We start from the raw sequence: 27,991 nt of genomic DNA, 5'->3' as shown, positions 1-27,991 counted from the left end.
AGAGAACGAGGGATGAATGTACAGAGGAGAGATTGTGCCTGGATGGAGACGCAGGGATGCTGTTGCTAGGGAACAGTGAGGAGACCTCCATCTTTTGCAGCTTGCTCCACATACAGCACGGTTCAGAAAGGTTTGGCTTTTATAAAGGAGGGAAATAAATGCACCACATAAGAGAGAGAAGGACTGAAGGAAAGGGAGGAGACACCAGGTGATATGACGTAACCTGGAGCGGGATTATGCGCTAGTCTGGGAAGAATTATAAAACACATCTGATAACTGCTCTGAAGGAATCTGTATGTTGTGGTTTCTGGATGATAACGGTCATGCACAGAAGCTGAACATCCTCCAGACGCCTCGCTTAGTCTGAGGAGAAGCACAGACGGCACCGGCTTCACCCCACAGACAGACAGACTGACTGACAGATCTGAAGCATGAGTGGATTTAATCGAGAGCTGAGACATCGACAGACCTGAAGGTGAAACACAGAGAAACCAGCGTCTGCTGTGAGTGTCTGAACTCATTTTCATTCCACAGTGTGACGTATTTCTGAGTAAACAGGACCTTCAGTGAGATAAATGTGGATTTTTCCGTCTGGAATTGATTGGATGCTGAAAGCTGCTTGGAGGAGAGTCAACAAAAAAAAAAATATTTTAGATTAGAAGTTATTATATTTTGATGAAAAAAAGAAAGATATAGAATATATATATTAATTGTAATATTTTTATTTTGGTATTTTTATATTCATTCAGTTTTGTGTGTTTTTGGTATTTCATTATTAAAATATACTGTGGGTTTTATTAATTTTTAAGAATATTTTAGTTTTAGTGAAATGTTACTTTTGCAACTATAGCTGTAATTAAATGGTTAAGTATTTACCTTTGTATTTTCCTTTTTTAATTTTTGATTAATTTTAGTTGTAGTTAAAAAATTTATTTTGTTGTGTTTTTGTTATTTTGTTATTTGTTATTTTTATTATTTTCAGTTTCAGTTATTTTTCAGTATTTTAATTTTAGTTAAAAAATGTAAAAAATTTGTTCTGTGTTTTGTCATTTTTATTTTTTATTTCTTAAATACATTCTATTTTTATTTTAGTTATTTTAGTAAATCAATTGAAACTAAATGAACATGGGAAATGTTGCTTTGGTAACTTGCTCAAAAAATAAAATAAGTTATTTTTGTATTTTACGGAGCCCCGAACATGACATGCAAGAAAAAAAAAAAAAATTGTTCACACCATTTAGTCTACTATTTTTTTTCGTAATATTTTATTAGATTTTATATATATATATATATATATATATATATATATATATATATATATATATATATATATATATATATATATATATATATATTGAATTCGTTTTTATTTTAGTATTTTCCATTTTCATTTTTATTAATTTTGTTGTGTGTTTTCATCACTTTATATTTATTGTGTTTTCAAATTTGTCCATATAGTTTTTTATTCATTTGCATTTTAGTTTTAGTTATTTAATACATCAAAATAAACTAAATAAAAATAAGTTTAAGCTGAAAACAAATATGAATATTTGTCATGTTGACTGTAAACCCCTGATAGGGAGTGATTTGAGAGTGTTTCTGCCTTAAACACAACAACACTGTGACTGTTAGATCAACTCAAGTTCTGGCGTGAAACTCGTTCCAGTCAATGCATTAGCTCTTTTAAGAGAAGTAATGTGCTGATCTTCTGTGATTGTGTTGCTCAGTGTGATCCGGAGCAGAGGATGGGAACCACTGAAGCCACTTTACGCATGGAGAACATGGAGGTGAAAGATGAGTGGCAAGACGATGATTTCCCACGGTAAGAGCTTCAGACATAAACACTGATCTGTGCTCAGAATAACATGCTACCATGCTATTACTGCGTATGAATCTTCTGTTTGCAAAGAATATGACCTGCAACATTTCCAGATATACAGTATGCAGTGCATGAGATTCTGTATCCCACAATGCATTGTGCTCAACTTCAAATGCAACACAGAGAGGTTGTAATTGTAGCATTAATGCTAATAGTTTTTGATATACCGTATTTTTCTGACTATATGTCGCACCTGAGTATAAGTCACATCAGTCCAAAAATACGTCATGACAAGGAAAAAAACATAATTCGCACTGGACTATAAGTCGCATTAATTAGAACCAAGAACCAAGAGAAAACATTACCGTCTCCAGCCACGAGAGGGCGCTCTATGTCTTAGAGCATAGAGCGCCCTCTGGCGGCTGGAGACGGTAATGTTTGCTCTTGGTTCATTTCTCTTGGTTCATGTCAAATTAATTTTGATAAATAAGTCGCACCTGACTATAAGTCGCAGGACCAGCCAAACTATGAAAGAAGTGTGACTTATAGTCCGGAAAATACGGTAAATAAAAGCTAAAGTGAATGTGGATGGAAGCTGGTCTTTGAAGAATTTATGATAAATGTTTGAGTTCATATTGAGATCTGACTTTTGACTGTTTGCTACTGTAATACTAAAACATTTCTGATTATGATCAGTGTTGAAAACAGTTGAGCTGCTTCATATTTTGCTTGGAACTGTGATTCAGAAGTTTGGGGTCAGTGAGAGTTTTATTTTAAAGAAATCAATTGAATCAAGGATGAAAAAATTGATCAAAAGTGACATTTATAATATTACAAAAGATTTCCATTTCAGATAAATGCTGTCCTTCTGAACTTTGTATTCATTAAAGAATCCTGAAAATAACTGTTTTCTACACTGATAATAATCAGAAATGTATCTTGAGCAGCAAATCATCATATTAGAATGATTTCTGAAGATCATGTGACACTGAAGACTGGAGTAATGATGCTGAAAATACAGCTGTGCATAACAGAAATAAATTACATTTTACTATATATTCACAAAGAAAACAGTTATTCTAAATTGTAAAAATATTTCACATTTTATTGTATTTTTTTGATCAGCCTTGGTAAGCAGAAGAGACTTCATTCAAGAATTAATTACCACTGCATTGATCTATATGTTGATGCTATTTGGTAATAATGATTTTTCCTTGCTCATAAGCATATTTCCATCTCTGACACCAGGCGTGTAAACATATGCACATCGTGGACGTGGACGATTGATAATGTGGGATCAGTATTAGAGCTCAGAGCGTGTAATCTATCTGCACATGAGCGAGAAGTGAAGGTGAATCGTGGCATAAACAGTCCAGAAGCAGCATGTGGGTCAACATACATGAAGACATAAAGAGCACAGCCTTACATCATAATGCATGACCATTTCTGGGCAAATATGAGGTCATCAGTGTTGCGATGACAACAGGGGGAGTTAGAAACACAGAGTGCTGAATAATTGATGCTGCACTAATGCACATTATCACATAAACCCACATTAAACAGAATCTCGCTGAAGTAGGTTTTTGATGATGATGTACTGTATGACACATTCTCTCTGATGAACCTGATTATGTTTTTGCTTTTGATAATTTTGCATTAAATGTCTAACTCACACTTTCTTATGAAATAATCCTAAATCACCATGGCATAGCGATTATATCCTATGGCAATATCGTAATACTTTGATATATACTATGGTACAATGTAAACATTTATTAAATATTTAAATAATATTAAATATTTAAATAAATGCTTCATGTGATAACTGTTGTTATGGAATTTAATATATTACATAATATTAATAATAATATGTAAATAAATGTTTCATGCAGTTACTGGTTTTATTAATAGGTTTGTTTGTTAATGAATTAATTAATTTTAATATTTTTTATTTGTATTATTTAAATAAATGCTTTATGTAGTAACTTGTTTAATTATTAGGTTTGTTTGTTAATTAATTAATTAATTTTAATATTTTTTTTATTAACTTGTTTTATTATTAGGTTTATTTGTTAATTAATTAAAAAAAAGGTATTATTTAAATAAATGCTTAACGTGGTAACTGTTTTTGTGAAAGGTAATATATATTTTTTATAATATTAAACAATAATAATATTTAAATAAATGTTTCATTTAGTAACTGGTTTCATTTATGTTTTTATTTATAATATTAATAAGTAATATTAAAATAATGCTTCACATGTTAACAGTCTTTATGCAATTTATATTATATTATTTTATATTTATTATTATATTATTTAGTTTAATTTATAATATCAATAATTAATATTTAAATAAATGATTGATTCATGATATGTCTTTATGCAATTTATTGATAAATTTATTTATTATAAAAAAATAGTTCAAATAGAACTTTAACAACTGCATGGTTTTATTTTAGCTTTCAGTGTACTGATATTAATATACCAGATACTACATATTATAATGGTGCATATGCAAAGAATAGTCTCTTTTATATTAGTGTCAAACATTAAAACTTCGTTCATGATAATGGTTTACACAGATAATGGCTTCAGCAGACATCTTTATAAGCATCCTGTCACCAAAACTGTCTGAACTGAGTTCTGTAACCCTCATTACTGCACTGCACTCTCTAATTAACCTTGTCCCTTGACACCGCACAGACTGCTGGGTAATTACATGCAGTCAGCATGAGATACACAAACACTGCTGATCGTAATGCCAGAGAATGATGGGTTAATTATCTGCTGAAACATACTGTTTAGAAGCCGCTGTGGTTCAGGCTCGACACAGAAGTGCAAACGGCATCATTTACAATAATCATCGTGTTTAATTGTTGTGTAATCTCGAGGCTAAAGCTTGTTAACTGTCCCTTTTTTGTGCTAAAAGTGCTTTATTTATAATTAAGACTTGAGGATGCATGACTCTTTTCACTTGACTAGTAAGAAACGACTTAAAAAGTGCCCCAAAAGGTGCTTATTATTATTGTGGGTCTCTAAATGAAAGTGTCATTATTGTGCATTTAAGAAGTGGCTCTAATGACAGCGAATGTGTTGTTGTGGTCTGTTTAATTTCTCTGGTTTGATTTCCAGGCCTCTTCCTGAAGACGGTGATTTAGATGGACTCACTGACAACACCGGTACGTTCATCTGAGTGCATCTCATCCATGTGTTCTTCACTGTGAAAAAGACTTTTATTATGTAGTATTTATGGACACACTGCTAATAAAATAGAAGAGTTAATCCACAGATTTCATTAGAAGAAGAGGAAACTGATTCAAGTTCTAAGTTGAATCACCATTAATTAATTAAAAATATTGAAAAAATATTTTTTGTTATATTATAGATAGAGTATATTTATTTTTAAAAGCAATTAATAGTAAACATAAATGTTAACTGAATTAAAATAGATTTTTTTAAATATTTATAGAATATTAGAATATTTTTTTTAAATAAACATTTTATTTCAATTAGTTGCCGGGGCAACATTGTTTTTCAACATAATTTCATTACATATCATAATCATAACATTTTAAAATAAATTTCATGATCATGACATAATTAATGTTATCAATTAGTTTAAGTCGAAGTAGTAAAATTACTCAAACTAAATGCAAAAAGACATCTAAAAAAGGAAAACAAATACAAAACAATTGACAAAAACACAATATTACTAAAACGAACAAAATAAAAAAAAATTTTTATTAAAATAATTATTATTAATAATTCGTTAATAAACAAATAAAATTAAATATAAAAAAACATTATAGTATATATATCATTATTTTTTCAATTAGTTGCTGGTTCATATTTTTTGCAGTTTAAGTTAAAATACTAAAAGTACTGAAATATCACTCTGAAATGAAATAAAAAGAAAACAAACAGAAAAATGATTCATTAAAACAAACTGAAATATTAATATTAATGATACTATAAATTCATTTCTGTCTTTTGGTTGAAGAGTGTTTTTCATTAATTAAAGGGTTTCTTTTTATGTAAATGTGTTTTATTTTCACAGCCTTTTTTCCGAATGTTTGCGACTTGTTATGTTATCAATTAGTTTAAGTCGAAGTAGTAAAATTACTAAAAGTTAAATAAAATAGACAGTTAAGAAAGGAAAACAAAAAAAGGAAAACGTACAAAAACAAAATTATAAAAAAAGAATTTTTAGTTGATAAAAACGTTAACTGAAATTAAATATAAAAAACAATATGTATGTTTATATATATATATATATATATATATATAGTTGTCAGAGCATATTTTATATGCATAGTTTAAGTTAAAGTATTAAAATTACTAAAATATCACTCTGAATTTGATAAAATAATGAATGAATCCTATATAAGTATATTAATAATGATACTATAAATTCACTGCTGTCTTCTGGTTGAAGAGTGTTTTTCATAAATTTAAGGGTTTCTTTTTTATGTAAATGTGTTTTGTAAAGTCTGTTTTGTGAATGTTTGTGACTTCTCTGTCCAGCTCACCGAGCCGCTCTGACGGCGGATCACACGGATTCGGGTCGACAGAAGCGCCGCACGCTCATCGCTCCGGACATCAACCTGTCGCTGGATAAAAGCGAAGGTTCGCTGCTTTCTGACGACTTACTGGAAACCCCAGACGACCTGGACATAAACGTGGACGACATCGACACGCCTGACGACGACTCGCTCGGCTCCCTCAACAACACCAACGAGCTGGAATGGGAAGGTCAGTCAGACTCGGAGGTCAAAGGTCATGTGGTTTTGTCTCCAGAAAATATTACAAACCAAATCTCATTATGTTGGTGTGCCTAATAATGCTAACAAGTTGCTATATCATGTTAGCAACATGTTAAAACATGCTTTTAATGTGCTAAATCATGTTACGAACATGCTAGCAACATCCTAGCACCGCACTTTTTAAATCATTTAAACAAAATACTAAAACGAGTTAGCAATGTGTTAAATCATGTTAGAAACGTGCTAGTGCAATATGAAATAATGTGCTAGAAATATCCTAAATCATGCTAGCAACATGTTAAATTGCGCTAGTAATGTGCTAAATCGTCTTACTACCACCATACTTAATAATGCTAACAGTGTATTAAATCATGAGAGCTACATGCAAAAAAAAAATTCAGCAATGTGTTAAATTATTCTAGTAAAATACTAGAACTGTATCAAAATCATGTTAACAATATGCTAAATTATGTTAACTGGGCTATACACATGTTAGCAATGTGGTAAATCATGTTAACAACCTGTTAAGACATGTTAGCAATGTGTAAAATCACACTAGAAACATGCTTGAAAAGTGCAAATTCATGCTAGAAACATGTTAGTACAATATTAAATCATGCTAAAACATGTTAAACATGCTAGAAGTGTGCTAGAAAAGTCATAAATCATGCTAGCAGCATGCTAAAACATGTCAGCAATGTCTTAAATCACGCTAACAACTTGTGAAAACATACTAGCAATGTGTAAATCATACTAGTAAAATATTAGAACTGTTTTAAAATCAAGTTAGCAATGTGCGAAATTATGTTAACTGTGCGATAAACGTTAGCAATGTGCTAAACCATGCTAGAAACACTTTAGTAATTTGTAAAATCACAATAGACACATGCTAGCAACGTACTTAATCATGCTAGAAACATGTTAGCAATGTGTTGAATCACACTGGAAACGTGCTAGCAAAGTGCTAAATCATGCTAGAAACATGTTAGCATTGTGCTAAATCATACTATTAAATTGCTAGCACTGTATCAAATCATGTTAGCAATCTGTTAAATTATGGTAACTGTGATAAATCATGCTAGAAACATTGAAATCATTGATATGGCTTTTCAAAGTTCCAAACTTTCAGACGAGGCCATCAAGCTTCTCTCGTCTAGTTCGTATCATACTCAGTTAAATGCATGATTTATAACATACAACATTGCCCAGTTAAATAAAGATCATATTGTTTTATCAGACGACACTCCGGTGGCCAGTGCGAAGGGTCCAGGTGGCGACGGAGACGGCGGTGCGTCTCGTCTGTGGAGGACAGTGCTCATCGGTGATCAGGAGCACAGGATAGACATGCAGGTCATCAGGCCGTACCTGCGTGTCGTCACACATGGAGGTCAGGACATGATATCATCATTTAAAATGACAGAACTTTTATTTAAATTTATAAATTTATAAAAAAAAAAAAATATATATATATATATATATATATATATATATATATATATATATATATATATATATATACTAATTCTAAAAAATGTTTTATAATTTATGTTTAATTATTTAAACAGTTATATTTGTAAACAAAATTTGTTAACTAATAATATAACTTTTAAAACCCATAGAATTATTTACTTATTTAATTTGTATATATTTCTACGTACACATCTGTTCTTCAACTTATTGATTATTGATGCTGTTTACTAGATTAAGAGATTTAAACCTTTGTTATTTTCATATCAATAAGATACTGTTATAGTTTTATTAATAATTTGAATCAGCTTTTGTTTTATATTTTCTGTTTTCATTTTATTTTAACTTAACCTTTTAGTCATTTTTATTCTTTTTCATGTCTATAGTTTTATACATTTTTATTTCAGATTTAGTTATTTTAGTTTTAGATAAAATAAAAGAAAATGAGAATGAATGCATTGGAAAAGGTTTATATATATATAAATAGATTTGGTAACACTTTACAATAAGGTTCGTTAGTTACTTTAGTTACCATGAACTAAGCATGAACAATACTTCTACAGCATTTCTTAATCTAAACTAATGTATTATTAAAATCTAAAGTTGTGCTTTCTAACATTAGTTAATGCACTATGAACTAAAATTAACTAACAATGAACCACTGTTTTTTAATTAACTAACATTAACAAATATTAATAAATACTGTAATAAATATATTGCTCATTGTTCATTCATTAATAAATTAACTAACATTCACTGCTGGAACCTTATCTTAAAGTGTTAAAGTTTATTTTATTTCAAATTTGTGTTGTAACTATATAAAAAACACTAAATTCAGCTTTTTCTGAGTTAACTCGTCCCACTCTTTACATACAAAAACAAGGCCATTCGTATCTTAAAGGTACAGTAGTAAAAACAGTTGAATGACTAATGTTTCATGTTTGTTGGTAGATTGTAAGTTGACTTCAGGGAAACTTCAGCTCATTGTGTTCCAAGGGTGTTTTACGCAAACAGTGGGATCAGTGAACATGGAAAGTGTTGAGCTTGATCTCCTGCTACTGTTTCTGTTCACAGGTTATTACGGTGAAGGACTGAATGCCATCATCGTGTTTGCTGCCTGCTATCTGCCCGACAGCGGCTGCGCAGACTACAGTTACATCATGGAGAACCTCTTTCTGTAAGACACACACACACACACACACACACACACACTTTAGTCAAAGAGTAGACCAGTGTGCATTTGAAATCAGATAAACATGAACCTTTGTGTTACAGAGAGAGAGACTGTGTGTCCTAGACAGAGTTCAGATTAAATCACGTTAGCAAACAGATTCAGAATCATAATTTTAGAAAATTTAGAATGTGTGGAAGCAGAATCCAAATGGAATGTTAGAGGAATTATTATAACTGCTTTACAGTTTTTATTATCTTGTTCAATTATTATTGTTATTATTAATATTAATATGTTATTTACATTTCGTTTATTTCTCTAGGAATTAGCCATAAATGTGTTTTCATACACACACACACGAATATTTCCAGAAACATATAGATGTAGTAATTTATTTAAACAGATATGTTGTTTTTATTTTAATATCATTGATTTACTATTATAGTTTTTATTAATATTTTGGAATTAATTTTCATATTTAGATTTTCCATTTTCTTTTTCATTTTGGTAAATTTTAGTCTTTTTTTGTGTTTTTGTCATTTTTAGTAATTTTATTTTTATGTGTCTATGTAGTTTTTATTAATTATATTTCGGTTTTAGTTGTTTTACTGCATTAAGTTATACTAAATATAAATGAAAAAAGGTTGCTAGTAAAAGGTTGCTTATTTCAAGTAGTTTAATGTTTTTATTTTTATTTTTATTAACTATAATAACCTTGTTCTACATACATACAAAGCACTTTTTAAGAAATGAATAGTCTTACTCAGCAAGGATGCATTAGATTGATAAAAAGTATTACAGCTTCCACAGAAATATGAACCTGCTTTCAACATTGATAATCAGAAATGTTTGTTGAGCAGAATGATTTCTGAAGATCATGTGACACTGAAGACTGGAGGAATGATGCTGAAAATACAGCTTTGATCGCAGAAATAAATTAAACTTTACAATATATTCAAATAGAAAACAGTTATTTTAAATTTAAATAATATATCACAATTTTACTGTTTTTTCTGTATTTTAGATTAAATAAATGTAGTCTCTGTGAACACAAGTGCATTTTGAATGGATTTTAAAGACCATGTTTAACAAACAAACAAATGCGGATATTTTACAGGTTTGCACTTCCTCATGGATCATGGATATTTTATCTCAATGCTTTATTGTGTTGTCTCTGCAGGTATGTGATCAGTAGTTTGGAGCTGCTGGTAGCTGAAGACTACATGATCATCTACCTGAACGGAGCACCGCCGCGCAGAAGGATGCCGGGCATCAGCTGGCTCAAGAGATGCTACCAGATGATCGAAAGACGGTACAAATCAACGTAGATGAGAACCCCATATGTGACCCTGGACCACAAAACCAGTCTTAAGTGAATTCAATTTTTTTAGATTTAGATGTATGCATCATCTGAAAGCTGGATAAAGAAGCTTTCCATTGCAGTATGGTTTGTTATGATCGGACAATATTCGGAAAAGGATGCAAAAAATCTAAATACTGAGAAAATCACCTTTAAAGTTGTTCAAATTAAGGTCTTAGCAATGCATATTATTAATCAAAAATTAAGTTTTGATATATTCACGTTAGGAAATTTATAAAATATCTTCATTGAGCATGAGCTTATTAATATCATAATGATTTTTGGTATAAAAGAAAAATCATACATTTTGACCCATGCAATGTATTTTAGACTATTGCTACAAATATACCCCAGAGACTTAAGACTGCTTTTGTGCTTCAGGGACACATAAAAAACTTTGGGTTTATACTGTGTGGGGGACACTGATGTTAGTTATTATGACCATTTTTGGTGTGGAATTTCATATATATATATATATTTTTTAAATTAACATCCAGGTTAAGAAAGAATCTGAAATGTCTGATCATCGCACATCCCTCCTGGTTCATCCGGACGGTTCTGGCCATCCTGCGGCCCTTCATCAGGTCAGAAAACACCATACAGCACATAAACACCCTCAAGAGTTTGTAGAATGTGTTTTAATGCCATTTCATCACTCTGCAGTGTAAAATTCATGGATAAGATCCGGTACGTCCAGAGTTTGGAGGAGCTGGCTCAGATCGTCCCCATGGAGCACGTGCAGATTCCCGAGTGTGTGCTGCAGTAAGTGAACTTCACCAGCAGATGGAGACACATGGATGTCTATTGGTTTACACAATCTAAAACACACAAGGGCAGGGTGGAGTTTTGCAGATATGAACATTTCAGATTAACATGATCTCACTATGTTGCATATTTAATCCCGAGAAGCCTGACATATGAGATAACAGTCTGAAAAACATCCTTTATTTTTTAAATGGAAGAGTTTATTAAACCATTAGGCAGAGTATAAATGAATATTTGATGCATCAGACTTTTATGTCTAAGACAGTATGTTATAATGAGAAGCACACTATTATTCAGAGAGCCAAACTGAGCAAAAATATGCAATTCGGTGCAGATGCTGATTTTCATATGCACAAAAAGTGACAAAAAAATCTGCTGCTTGTACTCTAAATCGATTAGATATTTATAACAGTATAGCAGGTTCTTACATAAAGTGATGTCGTCACTTTATATCTCTCAGTAAGATGAGATTTAAATGATCGAAACATATAATGCAATGCAATCCAATGCAATGATCGAGAGAAAATAAACATTCCTTAAAAACCTAAAGATCCTAGTTGAGAATCACATTTGATCAGGATCTCAAGGAATATTATGTGAAAACATGTGAAGCACGAGCTCAAGCTGGACGTTTGTACAATTACACTAAACTATAAATCAGACGACAGAAGGCAAGGAGGACATTTTCATCATGCTGATCATTTAGAGGCTTTATAAATGTGCATATTATATATGATATGGTAGGTTTAATAAGTTTAATTTGCCAAGTGGCGCACCATTATCATATCAGAAAAAAATGTCATTTTAATAAATGTTTAGGGTATTTACTTCAAATCTTATTCAATATTGCAGCTGGAAATTAAAGGTTAATTTAAGTGCATTGTATTGTAGGAAACAGTATCTCGTTTGAATAAATGAGTATAATATAAGTCGCATCCGTCCAAAAATACATCATGATGAGAAAAAAAAACATATATAAGTCGCACTGGACTATAAGTCGCATTTATTTAGAACCAAGAGAAAACATTACCGTCTCCAGCCGCTAGAGGGCGCTCTGTGTCTTCAGTGTAGACTACAGGAGAACTGAGCAGCATAGAGCGCCCTCTGGTGGCTGGAGACGGTAATGTTTTCTCTCTGTTAATTTCAAATTAATTTTGATAAATAAGTTGCATCTGACTATAAGTCGCAGGACCAGCCAAACTATGAAAAAAAGTGTGACTTATAGCCCGGAAAATACGGTATGTCATCTTTGTGTATTCCAGGATTACAATAAATGCAAAGCACACCTACTGCATACTGTAGCATACTGGGCAGTTCTGAACACAGTTTTCCTCTGTGTTGAAGATGTGAGGTTTCAGAAATAGACAGTGTTTGTGATGTGTGACCATGATAACAGTTTGTGGTTTCTTCTTTCTGCAGATGTGACGAGGAGCGAAATAAAGCAAGGTAAAACCATGGCATATATATATATATATATATATATATATATATATATATATATATATAATAACAAAACTTTCAGAAATGTCATTGAGTCATTCATTCAGTGCATTGATTCATTCAGGAAGGAAGTAAATGGCTCTCTTTATAAATGGGACTTTGAATCATTAGTTCACCTGATTCGTTCAAATGCAGATTCATTCAGAAACAAATCTTCTGTGTTGTTGTAAGAACATGTATAACTGCATTTATGGACTACATCAGGCAGTGAGTTGTTGCTCTGTATCAGTTTGTTGTGCACTAATATGTTACTTTGATTATGTCCTCACAGGCTTGAACAACTGGCCAAGACATCGGAGAGGTGAAAACCTTTACATCCATATACACAGTGAAGCCCAGCAGTGTTTGAGATATGTTCTGTCTGGAATCACAGGCATACTCCATACTAAAGATACTGCATATATGTTACTGGTTATGAAAGTATACATACAGTATTACAGTATTTTTTGATCAAATAAATGCAGCCTAGATGAGCAGAAGAGGCTTCTTTTAAAAACCGAATTATCAAGCACAGTGCGGGTGGATGCACACAAGAAATCCTTTATGAATAGTAAACCATCTGAGCACCTTTGACATTTTATAATGTCAAATAATTCTTATCTCTCATACTATTTTTAATAGCAATTAGTATGCAACCTGTAATGCACCCATAATATAATCTGACTTGTGTATCAAACAGACTTCTATTTCAAAGGGTACTGCATTGACAGCGAAAGCTTAATGAGAAAACATCATGCATTGACATTTTATTACAGTGCATGTACATATATATGATTCAGTGCTTTAAAGTCAACATGCAATCAAAATTGATTTTTTCATCATCTAACCCAAGGGTTTTCAATCTTTTAGATGCCATGGACCCCTAAACAAAACTTGCATAAAGTGAAAAACTAATGTTAAAAAGAGAAAAATATTATTTTGGAAAATATTTTGAATTATTATTCAGAATTGCAAGAATATTATATAGAATTTTTATCTTGCAATTCTGTCTTTATAACTCGAAATTGTGAGATGAGAAGTCACAATTAACTTTTTAATAATTTATTCCGTGCAAGGAATGGGCTTACAGTGCTGTACTTATGTATCATTTTTTTTATTTACTCATTAACTTATTTATTTTAATATTTTTATTTTAATCTATATTCAAAATAACGATATGTTTATTTGTATATAATTATTTGTATTTTATTTTATCATTTATTTTTCTCTATTATTCTTCAAATTATCTATCTATATATATATATATATATATGTAATTGTTTTTATATTTTTTTTAATTAATAATTTTTTTTTTTCTAGCACTAAAACTCCAGATCAAACTAATTCCACATTGTTAAAATTACTCATTGAATATCTTAGGAAATATGTCAAATTATGAAAGTAAAATGTGTTGCAAACACTATTGCCTGTTGATTTTAACCTGTTAACTTGTCACTCACGTTTTTTAACATAGACTTGAAAGTGCATGATCCAAATTTTATAATTCATGACTAAAAAAGAACATTTTGTAACATGATTCTGATGTACCATTTTCATGGTAATGCAATGTTTGATTTTAAAATGGGTTTCAAAGGATGAATTTTGAGATTTTAAGTGATATATCATATAAGTGTGATAGAGAAAAAGGCAACAAAGAAGACTTTTTTTTTAACAAATGTCAGAACTCCTCTTGTGATGCAGGTTTTTGAGGTGCACTCTTGCCATAAATTAATCTATTACTTTTCCTACATCATTTTAACAGGTTAAAAGCTATGAAATCTGATGTGATTGTTTAATGTGCATGCACACTCTTTGTTTTGAATGTAATGTTGATTTGTGTATTATATTCCAGGCCGCCGTCCGTGGCTGCGGAGGCCTGTCCCTGACGCGTCTCATTGGGTAAGAGAGTGAACGCCTGACTGTAACAGTAGATTCAGCTGCGGTGGGGGGGTTTAATGACCTCTGGACCATACGCCATATTTGGGGTCTCTGAATGCCGAGAGGAGCGGTGTCTCATCTGCTCTGTTGCATAAAACACATCTGCTGCTCTCGTCAGAACAGCAGCCGCAGTGACCTTGCTACCAATCAATGCTATTTTTGACCAGACTACTGACCGGCACATGGACGATATCCCATCACACGCATATCACCCGGCGTGTCTGTCTGTCTTCAGTGTTGGGGAGTTACTTAAATTCCCCCAAAAATGAACATTCAGTCAGTATTTACTCTGCATTCTGTTATTATATTTCATTCTCATTGCTCCTTCTATAACTATTTCCTTCTCAATGGCTATCTCAAGGACAAAACTCCCATAAAGTTAGTCCATATGACTCATGGGCTTTATTCCAAGTCATCTGAAGTCATTTGATAGCTTTGTGCGAGGAACAGACTGAAATATAAGTCATAAGACATGCGAAAACCGGTTACGGTGTCATTGACGTCCACCTTTGTGTGACATGCATTATATTGACTGACTATTTGATTTGAGAGCTTAAGCAAAAAGGAAGCTTCTGAAGACCCTAAATATAAATACATTTCATATTTGACATTGAAATATAAGTGTTTAAATATTAAAATGTGTTATTTATGTATTTATTATATATTTAATACTATTAAAATATTCATTGAATGTATTTTAGATTAAATTTTTTAAATATATGTATACAAAAAAATAATTTTGTATATATTAAATATTGAACATATATTAAATAATATAGTAACCCCGAAAAGGGTCATTGAAGTTAAAAAAGATAATAATAATAATAATAATAATAATAATAAAATCATAAAAAAATGTTTTTTGTTACTTGGAAAACTAACTGAAGTTAACTGAAATAAATTAAAATTCTAATTTTCATTTAGTTTAATTTGATGCACTCAACTTAAACTGAAAAAAAATAATAATAATAAATCCTACTGTATATAGACACATTTTAAAACAAAACTAATGCATACATACTTTTTTCATGACCTTTGGATTTATTTTTTTTATTTTTTTTACTTTTAATAAATACAAAAACTTTTTTTTTAATAAATTAAATGATAAATATAGTGATTGTGAATGATATTTTTCTCATTTACAGATACACTTCGAGGCGATTGATTCATCTGTGCATGCCATTTTCCAAAAATGTTGGATTTTAAAGAACAATCATGTTCAGCGGCTGAACACAATCATCATCATCATCTCAAAACACAATAACGATGTTTGTGACACTCTGTCTGACGTTTTTCGATACACACTGACCTTTGACCTGGACCACAGCCGGACCGCAGCTGAGTAAGTGTGAACAAGAGGACTGAAGAGGAACATCTGTGCAAACTCAAACATCTTGTGTCACAGTCATTTGTGTTGTGCAGATGTAAAACGTGGGATGTTTAATACCAGCACGATTTTAACTTGATGGGAAACGCATTCAGCCTGTTACATTATGCAGCAGTTTACATGAAATCCTGTTTGCCTTCATAATCTTTCATTGGACAACTTGACATAAAAAACAACCAAGCACCAAAAATTATTTAGTCACAGTTTTGGGTTGTTGCCGAAGGTAACATATTATTTTCTAACATCTTGGTTAAAGGAATAGTTCAATTAGCCCATTCAGGATGCAGGGGAATTTGTTTTTTCATCCGATTTGGAGAAATGTAGCATTGCATCAGTGTATGCAGTGAATGGGTGCCATCTAAATGAGAGTCCAAACTGACGGCACCCATTCACTGCAGACACTGATGCAATGCTACATTTCTCCAAATTTGGCGAAGAAACAAACTCATCTACATCTTGAATTACCTGAGGGAGAGGACATATTAAGCAAATATTCAGCAAATTTCGGGGTGGACTATTCCTTTAATACAGCAGTTCAATAGTGGTTAAGCTATAATAATATTAGTGTACAGCAATAATAGCAAATAAGGATTTTATAAAGAAAAAAGCTTGACCTTCATGTTGACTTTTAAACTCATCAAGACAGTATGTGAAGGTCATGTGCTCATAAAGTGAGCTGTACATACTGTGTGTCACTGGCACTGGAACTTTACAACTGTAATATTTGTGCTTATTTAGTATCAGGGGCTGTGTTCCGAATGGAATACTGGCATACTGCATAGTATGCACAATGCATACTTATTTTTTTAAGCATATTTGGAACAGTATGCAATGATAAACGCTTCTTACTGCTATATTGCTGTCACAAGACCTCATTGTATTGCATGTTTTATTCAACTCTTTTTAATGCACTTAAATCTGAAAATGTCTTAACCTTTGTCCGTCAAATCAAATGAGGCAAGATTTTAACATTTATGGCTGATATGATTTACTTTTCATCCCACTCGAAATTGAAGATCAAGTTGAGTGTGTTTCATTGTGCAATACAGTACAGAAAACTCCATGCACAATATGCATACTGTAGAAGAAGCACTGTAGTGTGATACTCCAAACACAGCAGAAGTGTTGCACTCAGAGCGTCGTCTGAAATCACTGGAAGTAAACCATGTACATAGACTCTTTCATGCAGCTCTGCGGTACAAACTTGTGTGCTTCCAACTCAAACTTCCTAATTATGACGTCACAGGAGGCGGAGCTTATTTTCCTTCCCTTCATAATGCATTATGGGTACAGAGAGAGGATTCAGTGAGTTCTTATAACAAATGTTTCAATAACAATTTACAGGAAGGTTCTACTCGTTATCATTAGTGAACTGCATCAGTTAAAATAAACTAATAATTTAATTAACTTAAGCATTGTATTAAAGCACACTAAATGTTTAATTTCTGTATGGAGGACAAGCTTGCAAAAATAAATAAAATAAAAATAAAATAAATAAATATAATAATGGAAAAATAAATTAAACAAAACATTTTTTTAATGATACAATTAAAAGTATCCTAAATTTCCTCTTTATTTTATTATGTTCGTAATTTATTTGTAGCATTATTTTTATATTTATTTATTCTCACACGTAAGGTCCTCCATAGATTTCAATACATTGTTAAAATTAAAAAATGTATCTGTTAGCATTATTTAATGAACCTGAATTACATGAACTAACAGAAAAACAGTGGTTTTTAAGAAATGTTAGCAAATATTAATACTGAAATGTGATGTGGATTAACCAATCAGTATGCAAGTGCTCATAATGTTTTCTGAAGGGATAATTAAAGCCGCATTATTGTATAATGTACATTATCAGACTGTACAACAGTGTACTGTGTGTAAATCATCTGTATCATAGGAAATGCAATAAGTGAATGAGTTGCTAACATCGATGATGTGATAATTAATAAAAGGTCAATTTAACTGTAAAACTATGTATTACAGTCTCTTGATTCCTTTTCAGTAAGGAGGTTCAACCAACCCTGAGTTGACTAAACCTGAGATGAGAAACTCAGAGTTTTCCTCATTTCAGGGTTAACATACTCAGAGTTTTCACTTAACCTCGTCTGAACCTCGAAGCGAGAAGTGTTTGCAATCAACCTTGCTGTGCATTAAATAGATTTGCAAAACAATGTTTACTTTGGTAAAAATGCCAATCTCTAAACCAGTTACTATTTTAGTTTATTTGCTTATATAAAAAGCTTAATGTAATTTTCACGATTATATGATATGAATAGCTATCGTTATATAATGTCAGCGTGGTCAAACTTTTGTAGCACTATAAAACAACTGAACAAGTCAAAACAACAGCAGCATACACTGTATACACTAAGATACTGTACTTTCCAGCCTTTGTTTTGTTATTGTTTGAGTTTTGATGTTGTTTGTGTCTGCTCTGATAAAGCGTTGATCATTTGCCCATTTCAGAAAGGAGGTTAAGTGAAAGCTCTCAGCATGTTAACACAGAAATGAGAAAATCTCTGGGTTTCGATCTCAGGCTAAGTCAACTCGGAGTTGGTTGAACCTCGTTATAGCGGAGCCGAACTCACGTAAAAACCAAAACAATGTTCCTCCACGAGTAACGGAAGTTTCTACGCTTTATTTTTACTGCTTGAGGGCAAAAGGTTATAGTGCGTCTATAATTCAGTATGGGCCAGTGACACGTGTCCCAGCAGGCGTATGTTGTGAGCTGTTCGTGGGTCAGGAATGAGGTGAGTCATGCATGAGTCATTTACTCACACACTCTTGTGTAAATACATCTGATCTCAGGATGTCAGAAACAAAACATTAGAAACTAATGCAACCTGAGCTTCGTCACCTCATGCTATCTGTAATCTCAAGAGTCAAGTAAAGTCAAGCTGGAGAAACTGATCATTTTCAAAGCAATTTATGTATTTATGACAATGTTTTGGAACAGAGCTATTGCCATCAGGTCTTTTGATATTTAAATGATAGTCTGGTATTCATGTGAGTTGCATCAGAAGCATTTGTACCGTGTCACACATAGACATCATGCCAAATATAGCTCTTTGGCTGCATCCGCTAAGAGCTGATTAAGTATGGAACTATTCACCTCAGGCCAGGAGAAAAGTTCCCTTACACTGTTCCAACAAGACGAGGCAAGTAATTGGAAACAATTTGATCAGGATGGTCAAGTATCATGAGAGGAAACATACTGAAATACCACGCACATGTCTTGTCTTTATTTAACATGTGGCTCTGAGATCTGCACTTCCATATTGATTAACAACCATCCAAATTGCATAAATCACAAACATAAATCAATCATAGGTCTGTTCTTGCAGTCATCTCTCTCTCTCTCTCTCTCTCTCTCTCTCTCTCTCTCGTAAACTACAAGCTTAAACATTCTGTGTAAGTACTTGATGATGTTGAAAATGAATAATCACATGTGGGATTCTGGCCAGACTGGAGTTCACAGAGTAAAATGACCCATGAAATGTAGGGCAGAAATAATGTGTAGAAACAAGTGTACCACATACTGTGCATTCGGGAACAAATATATTATACTTGTATGTCATATCACAGCTAGAAGTTTGAGGACATATTAAAAAAAAACACCTTTATTTGTTAAAATAATGATATCACCATTATTTATTTGGAATAAAAAATAATCCTTTATTTATTATTTTATTACTTTATTAATTGTTTGGATAAAAATGTAATGCAAATTATTATTTTAACTTTATTTTTTGTACTAATTATGGTGAAGGGAGATCAGATTACATATAATAATAATAATAATAATTTATAAAATTATTCATAAAAATACACAATTGTATTAATAATAAAATGATCAATCTTCAGTATTAAGATAAGCTAATTTATTACAGTTGTAGTCTGTTTTTTCATAGCATTGATTATACAATTGAATATGTATATATATGAAGCAAAATATTTTGATTTCTGAATCTTAAGTGTTTATTCCATTACACCTGCGTTTATTGACGTCCTTCATCTCGGTAGTGTTTGAAATGCGTGCTAAACACAAACTGTGTGCTAGCTGGCATGATTTAGTGGTATATTTCCACTCTTTAGTTGCCCCTCAGAGCTGCCCCCACCGCGCGCGCGACCCTCGACTGACGCGCAGCGACAGGTGGAACAGGTGCAAATATGCAAATGAGCAGGACGGCTCAAACGCTGATTGGTTCCTCGATAGGCATGCGATTCGCGTCTACGTGACGCAAAACCTGGCCGCCTATATAATAAAGCGAAAGACTAGTCGATCAATGAAATAGTAAAGAGAGGGAGAGAGAAAGCATTCCCGACTGCAACTAAAGGAAGCGATTCCTTTGCTAGTGTCCTACTGCGAAGACCAAGATCAAAAGGGATCAGAATGAAGTTCATTATTGGAATAGGAGGGTGAGTATAATACACAAGATCCACAGATTGCACTTCTATTGTACGATATCATCATTTAATACACGTGTAATCCGTCTTTTACAGTGTGACCAATGGAGGCAAGACGACTTTGACGGGAAGACTCATAAAGAACTTACCAAACTGTTGTGTTGTACATCAGGATGATTTTTTCAAGGTATGGAGAGATCCCACAATTTTAACTTAAAGTACTTTTATATAGAGATATGCTGTGTGGCCCCTTTAAGAAGTATTTAGACATTTAAGACAAACTTAAGAATGTGTGAACGCTGTTGCATTACAGATAACAAAACCATTTAATGCAATCAATTTAATGCATTTTACGTTTGATTAAAGTGTCTAAATACTTAATGTTATTAATGCCACAGCAGTTCCAAGGAACAGAAAAGGTAAAGAAATTAGGACTTAGTCATTTGTTGTATTTATGGATCCATTGTCCATATTGTGGTTCATGAACCATATGCTGGTGTTCTCCTGGACAGCCAACCTCAAACACCCTTAAACGAGTCTAGCAGGCATTCATTCGCAGCATTAAACTCCTAATTCCACTTATCTGATTCTCTTGCTCATGCATTTATCATTCTGTGGCATGTGAGAGGATCTGGCAACCTTCATACCACCATTCACTCCAAGCACCCATACTGATATATTTAATAACACCTCTTAAGTGCATCACACACACATTCCTAACTGTCATTAGAGGCTCTTCTTTCTCTCCTAGAGATAATTCAGTCTAGTGAATGCATAACTGCACATTTAGTGCATTGCAACCAAATTAAGTTGAAACTGAAGATGATTTTAGAGGACTAGCCTGAGGGCTTGGCGTCACATGTCCAGGTGGGACCAGCACTGCCTGAGCGATCCACACCTTTTTGTTTTATTGGTCACTGTTATTGCAGCCCCAGGATCAAATAGAGCTCGGGGAGGACGGCTTTAAACAATGGGATGGTAAGAATGGCTTTCGCTGTGGGAAGAGAAACAGTAATGTATTCCCACCTTTCCATAAACATTCTGCATTATAGTAACATAATCCTAAAACCCAGCAAAACTATTTCTCTTACATTGCACGTCAAAAGTCTGGACACACTTAATGATTGAAATGCTCTCTGTAGGTGAATATAAACAGCCTGCAATCTCAGGAAAAAAAGGTACAAAGGCTGGCACTGGGGTGGTACCTTTTCAAAAAGTACACTTTTGTACCTTTTAGGTACTGATATGTAAACTTTAGCTACTATTATGTGTCTTTAAGGAACCAATATCGAGTCTTTAGGTACAAAGATGTGTCTTTTGAAAAGAGCTTTTGTACCTTTTTTCTGAGAGTGTGTGAATGAATTAGATTTTTTTCATCATTATACATGTTCCTCCTTCATTAGTGTTTAAAAGAATCACAAGATGAGCATCTAGAGTGAGAGTTTTCTTTTTACCATTTTATTACTAGCAGTAATAAAAAATAAGCGTGTCCAAACTTTAGACTGGTAGTGTAAATTTGACTCACAGTCCTATTATATTAATTATTAACATCCCTTAAAAGACAAAGGACAATTAGAAGACATAAAGTCTTCAATGGATTATTTTCTTTCTGGTTATCCAAGCATGTGAGACACGCTTTGTCTTCTTTGTCTCCTTGTGTAGTGATGACCGCCTTGGACATGGATGCCATGGTGAACACGGTTAAGGGATGGATGGAGAACCCGGTGAAGTTTGCACGTTCCCACGGCGTGACTGTCTCCCCCGAATCTGACGGCTCGGACCCTGAGCGTGAAATCCACATACTCATTATAGAGGGATTTCTTCTTTATAACTACAAGTAGGAGTCTTCTAAGACTTGTTGGGTTTATTCAGCTTAATGGTTTTATTCAGCTTGATGGTTTCCTCTTGTTTTCACCTCCAGGCCTTTGCTTGACGTCTACAGCAAGTGCTACTATGTCACCATTCCATACGGGGAGTGCAAAAGAAGAAGAAGGTGAGAATGGCTTTTTAAGATCAGATTTTGAGGATGATTCTTAGCTGGTTTTCGAACAAATCCGTCTCCTTTGTTTCAGTATGAGAACTTACACCGTTCCTGACCCTCCTGGTCTGTTCGATGGCCACGTGTGGCCCATGTACTTGAAACACAGGCTGGAGATGGAAAACAGCGGACTAGATATCCGTAAGTCAACCAGTCTAGCGTTAGAAAGGCATTCTGTGATCTGTAACTCATTACATGCATGACTCCTCTCTGCAGAATATCTGGACGGAATGAGAACAAAAGACGAGCTCTATGACCAAGTTTATGAAGGCATTCAGAACTCCCTGTTGAACGTCTTATAGGTAAGATCCTCCATCCTTTAATATTTACAGTATGACGTGCATCATTGTAAAGATGTTTTTCATATCTATTTTCCTTATTCTCTTTGCAGCATCTCTTTAGTTGGAATGAAGATGGTGTGTGTATAGAACTGTAAATAGCTTCTGCCACTAGACGGATTTTGTAAATAAATACTAACTTATTTTAAAACGGATGGCAAAAGCCTGTGATTTTATATTGCTCTATGTAACTTTGTTTTATTAAAAACAAGCATTACTCTCTTGGATGCCCAGAGACGAACAGTATATGGCAATTATAAATTAGCCAAAGCTCTACCATCTTCATCTTCAATCAGAACAGACATCTGTGTTGTGTAGAAAAGATCAAACTCTTTATGATTTCAGTTTCTGGACTTTGATGGAGGACTGTAATGGGATAAACTAAATATTGAATCAAATCATTTAATAAAAATGTTGAAATAAATATACAGTAAATATGCATTTCTGTATGCATTTCATTATTGATTTAATTCCCAGTGTATCATATTTTGTGTAATTTTCATTCTTCATAAAAAGAACATTACACCCTTTATGGTTTATGTGTTGTATATTTATTAATTGAAGGCTATTTAATTAAATTACAGGGCATTTTTTGCAATTTCTCATTTTAGTTTGTTTATTTATGTTTACATTTCATCGTTTATTTCATTATTTCCTGATATATTTATATCCCTTCACTTAATACATCAAAAACTACTCTGGCAAAATACTTGGTACAGCAATTTATTACATTTATTCAAGCATTTATCCAAAGTTTTATATGTCATGTAACAGGAAAACAAACACTTATCAGACACTCAGACACAAGGTCAGTGTGTTAGTATTTATAGCTTGTTTGAAATGTCAAAAGGCTACTAAACTTTATTGACGTACATTCAGTGCACACAAACAATCAGAAACTTCCCTTGCTTATTTTATCCTCTGAACATCAAGTACTTTATGTATGATGTATATGCATTGATTTGTGTCTATGGTACAGTGAAGTATTTATTTGTGGCATAATATTAAGTAATATCAAGAAACAGAAGGCACTTTGATAGTGTTTGATGCATGATAATAAACAGAGGAATGGAAACGGACGTCATTTGTGACCGTGTTGTGTAACAGTAGGCCTCTATACTGGCATCTGTTCATGCAGACTGGAATCTAATACCAGGTGTGAATGTCAAACATGATAGAGAGCTTTTATGGCTTCAAGGTTATCTCAGTTTTGCCTCATTTTAGTATCAACGCTTGCAGCCTTCGCTGATTTCTGTTCATCTATGTGTTATAGATGACAAATTGACTTTTTCTTCAAATGTGAATGTATTTCTTATATGCTTTAAAAATATATATATTTATATTTTAGATACAAAATAAAAATAAAAAAAAAATTCTGTTAGAAAATGCATTTACATAAATACTTCGTGAAACATATTTTAGTTTGCTAATTTATTTATTGTAAATTAATGTTTGATAGGATATTGTTGTAAGCAAAAAACTTTTAATTTTTTTTATTTATTTTTGTAAAACAAGTAAAACATCATTTTGCATAAGTAAATGTACCTTGATTTAAGAATGCTTAAATATCTGTACCTGAAAACAAGACAAAACTACTATGTTAGCTACAAATTTGCACGTTTATAAAAAAATTAGAACGCACACGCTTTTATCCAAAGCAACTAACATTGCATTCAGTCTAACAATTTTTCCTAACATGTGTTCCCTGGGATTCGAACCCCCAATTTTGCGCATGGTAAGCAATGCTCTACCACTTGCAATGTTTACGTTTATATTTAGATCTCTGGCTTGAATACAAATGTGTCTTAGCAAATCTGAGCACAGATTTTTGAGATCTCTTCTGAAGCACGAGTCCCTGTTTGCTCTCCATGTGATCTCGTTGCAGTCCTGCAGGTTGTCAAACAGATTGGAAAGCATTTCTATGACTGGATTGGACTGGAGGGTATCTGCTGATGCATTGTCAGGGGTCTAGAGCACGGTTATGTGTGTGAGCCGTTATATTTAGGTGACATGCCTTCAGTGTCAGAAGAGAAGGGCTTGTGTGAGATGTAAATAGATGTGCATGCTCTGATCTCGAACAGGTTCAAGCCTGTGTCAGACCCTGGACCACGAGGAATGGCTGGAGGAAAGGTGAGACGGTCTCCAACGTCATAGTTTGTCACCAAGACCTCAAAAAAGTAGCAGAGCTGCGGCTCAGCTTTTCCTATTTTAATTGAAATGCGAGTTATTCATATGTTTTCAATCGCAGTTTTAGACATTTAGTCTCAACTGCTCTGTGTGAGCCTCCAGGAAGTGGTGTGTGTGTGAGGGACTTTTTGTGTGCCGAATTTGTTGTCATACACCATCATATCTGAGACAGCTGAAGACCATCAGCAGCTGCAAATGTGTGAGGCATCTTTGTGGATTATTAATAGAACCTGACACTTTCGAACAACGACATTTCCAGTATATTATGATTGTTATTATTTGTCCTGGATTATTAGGAACTATTAGTATTTGTGTCTAGAGAGTATATAAATACTCAGAAGAAATTTGATAGAGTATTATTGTTTGTGTAGATATACAAGGGATCAGATGAGACACTGATATCTTTTTAATTATCAGTATAAATGTCTAATCTTTAATCTAAACCTTTAAGCAACATTACTGGGGTTATGTAATCTGTGTGTGTGTGTGTGTGTGTGTGTGTGTGTGTGTGTTTTATGAAGTATAAACATTCATTAAATTGATATATAAACACACACACACACACACACACACATATATATATATATATGCTGTGTATAATATTATAACAATATTTATATTTTTGTCAAATACAAACTAGTCAATAAAATATTCATTCTGATTAAATATCTGTATATATATATATATATATATATATATATATATATATATATATGTGTGTGTGTGTGTGTGTGTGTGTGTATATGTGTGTGTGTATATTTGTCAATATGTTTACTGTTTTAGTAATTTGTATTATTCTATTATTATTAATTTCTATTTCAATAAAATTTAATACTTCATGGAACAAACTAGAGATATGCTTATCATTACAAAATTATATTTCTAATTATTAATAGGCAAATGTTGAATACTCTATATTATCATATTATCATAAAAAATAGATATATTTAATTGTCTTATAAAATATGTGCTGTAACCAGTATATGTCGGTCATTATTGGACAGGTGGTGGTTTACTGGTGTTTTAGTATCAGACCCAGCCCTGCTTTAATAGCAAGATTAACTTGGTCAATCAGAATGACTGGTTTACCCACAGGACAGGCACCAGGTCACTGCTGACCAGTGTGCACGAGCAACAAATTCAAACTGGGTTTCGTTTTGTCCATTAGGCACAAAATCTTCATCTTCCTCCATTTCTAGATGAGAAGCAGTGTCTCGGGTTGATGCAGACCACGTGACACAGACTCATGGGTCTCCGGGACGCTTTAAATGAGGGAGTATGGACACTGACAAATTTGGATGTTGAATTTAAAGGACATTACGGCCTTCAAGAGACAAGTGTCAGCAAGAATGCATGCAAGTTTATATATGTCGCATGATCCACACACGTGTCCGCGCGCTTTCGTGTTTGCAAGTAAAAACTTGCATGCATTCCTGCTGACACTTGACTCTTGAACAAGTGTTGAACAAGTGTTTTATATTAATAAAAAATAATGTCTTATTATGCGAAAATACTTGCTTGGTTATATTAGTTCTATTATTTTTTGTTCTTTTAGTTGTTGTTTTTTGTTTGTTTTAAATAAGTGCTACATTTTAAACAATTTATATTTATGTTGTTGTCGTGGATAACATAGAAATATATAGCATTTATTCATAGCATATTTGTGCAGTTTATTTTTATAGTTTTATAAAAACAAATCACAACACAGTGCATATCAAAACAGTATTAATTCATATTTAAATGTCTGTAAATAATTCATTCAATTATATAGTTTATTAAAACAAAATGTTAGAGTTATGCTACATATTTTATGCAAATAGCAACAAAATAGATATTAAATAACATTTTAAATACCTGTAAATATATTCACTAAAACTAAATAAATTAAAAACTGTATTTACCGTTGAACTGACTGGCATATTTAGGTGTAAATAATAATTACAGAAGTAAATAAATAATAGTAATGCATTTACACGCTTTTCTCATACAGAAGCACTAGTATATAATTTGTAAATAAAGTATATTTTTCGAATTACAAATGCAAGTGCTGTTTTTTTCTAGTTCAATTAATTTTTTGCTGTAATCGTTTTCTCGTTTGCGCGCATGATAATCCTCGCGCGCCTTTGGAGACGCGCGCTTTACGCACAAAGTTGAAGCTTCAAAATGAGACAAATAAACATTTTGTTCATCGGATTATAGATCATACATCCATTCTGGCAATCCGCTTGCACTATTCTCCCATGCAAGGCACATATCCCATGATCCACAAGCCCGAGAGCTCGTTTATGCTGCGTACAGTATCTCCTTGAATGGCAAAAATGCGTTTTCTCACCTGCTTCCAGAAGTAAATTAAAGGTGACCTTCAGCCCTTATTTTAGGCTCTATCATTTAGATGGCAATTCCTCGAAGAATAGTGTTTCTGCATCAGGTGTGTGGAAATATATTCCTTTTGGGAAATCTTGTGCTCAAACCATTAAAGACCATCTTGGTGAAATCACACAAAGATCAGTGCAGCTCTGGACACCTAGATTTACGAATGAAATAATTTCAAAGCGTAGCAGCGTTAGTTTGATGTCGGGAGGAAACACGGGGAAGATTTTATTCAGCAAACCCAACAGAGAAACAGAGAAACAGAGTTTATTCGCTACTGTACATTCAATGTCCAAAACCTGGTGGAAAGCAACGCTTCTGCTTGTGGTTTGTTTTACACATTTGGCACTTTTCGACACACAAGTAAAGACTCAATGTAATGTTTGATACTTACTGTAGTCTAAACTGTATCTTAGTCTCTTCTGCTGAGGGAGTGTGTGTGTCTGCTCGGCTCTCTGCTCTTATGGAGGGTGTCAGGGGTGTTTCCAGCT

General features: G+C 32.9%; 2 protein-coding genes and 1 long non-coding RNA gene across 4 annotated transcripts; 2 read left to right on the top strand and 1 right to left on the bottom strand.

Moving 5' to 3' along the window:
• Positions 1-6: 6 nt before the first annotated feature.
• On the top strand, positions 7-16,510 carry LOC113111226 (caytaxin-like). Its single transcript, XM_026275813.1, has 13 exons — positions 7-503; positions 1,728-1,822; positions 4,954-5,000; positions 6,346-6,573; positions 7,822-7,971; positions 9,126-9,228; positions 10,403-10,534; positions 11,080-11,166; positions 11,246-11,344; positions 12,767-12,793; positions 13,119-13,148; positions 14,679-14,725; positions 15,910-16,510. The coding sequence occupies exons 2-12, from the start codon at positions 1,746-1,748 to the stop codon at positions 14,710-14,712; spliced, it is 1,014 nt and encodes a 337-aa protein (XP_026131598.1). The 5' UTR covers positions 7-503; positions 1,728-1,745; the 3' UTR covers positions 14,713-14,725; positions 15,910-16,510.
• On the bottom strand, positions 11,218-27,964 carry LOC113111247 (uncharacterized). Its single transcript, XR_003293291.1, has 3 exons — positions 27,895-27,964; positions 27,463-27,654; positions 11,218-11,400 (listed from the first exon to the last, which is right to left on the bottom strand). It is a non-coding gene; the product is annotated as an uncharacterized LOC113111247 (long non-coding RNA).
• On the top strand, positions 20,429-23,473 carry LOC113111231 (nicotinamide riboside kinase 2-like). Of its 2 annotated transcripts, XM_026275827.1 has the most exons (8): positions 20,429-20,579; positions 20,664-20,754; positions 21,497-21,545; positions 22,230-22,404; positions 22,489-22,560; positions 22,640-22,746; positions 22,822-22,907; positions 22,997-23,473. In XM_026275827.1, the coding sequence occupies exons 1-7, from the start codon at positions 20,554-20,556 to the stop codon at positions 22,905-22,907; spliced, it is 606 nt and encodes a 201-aa protein (XP_026131612.1). In that variant the 5' UTR covers positions 20,429-20,553; the 3' UTR covers positions 22,997-23,473. The 2 variants fall into 2 exon arrangements, with proteins under 2 accessions (XP_026131612.1, XP_026131620.1); XM_026275835.1 differs by lacking the exon at positions 21,497-21,545 and having other exon boundaries at positions 20,449-20,579.
• Positions 27,965-27,991: the final 27 nt, after the last annotated feature.

The sequence above is a fragment of the Carassius auratus genome, chromosome 2, assembly GCF_003368295.1.
Source record: "Carassius auratus strain Wakin chromosome 2, ASM336829v1, whole genome shotgun sequence".
Lineage (NCBI taxonomy): Eukaryota > Metazoa > Chordata > Actinopteri > Cypriniformes > Cyprinidae > Carassius > Carassius auratus.
Note: the sequence above shows the minus strand (reverse complement) of the source record. Positions and strands in the feature narration are given on the sequence as shown.

Coding starts and splice junctions, on each gene's coding strand:
- LOC113111231 (XM_026275827.1), top strand. CDS start 20,554: ATGAAGTTCATTATTGGAATAGGAGG. Junction 21,546..22,229: donor CGGCTTTAAACAATGGGATG/GTAAGAATGGCT, acceptor CTCCTTGTGTAG/TGATGACCGCCTTGGACATG. Junction 22,405..22,488: donor TTTCTTCTTTATAACTACAA/GTAGGAGTCTTC, acceptor TTTCACCTCCAG/GCCTTTGCTTGACGTCTACA.
- LOC113111226 (XM_026275813.1), top strand. CDS start 1,746: ATGGGAACCACTGAAGCCACTTTACGCATGGAGAACATGGAGGTGAAA. Junction 6,574..7,821: donor CAACGAGCTGGAATGGGAAG/GTCAGTCAGACT, acceptor TTGTTTTATCAG/ACGACACTCCGGTGGCCAGT. Junction 13,149..14,678: donor CTGGCCAAGACATCGGAGAG/GTGAAAACCTTT, acceptor ATTATATTCCAG/GCCGCCGTCCGTGGCTGCGG.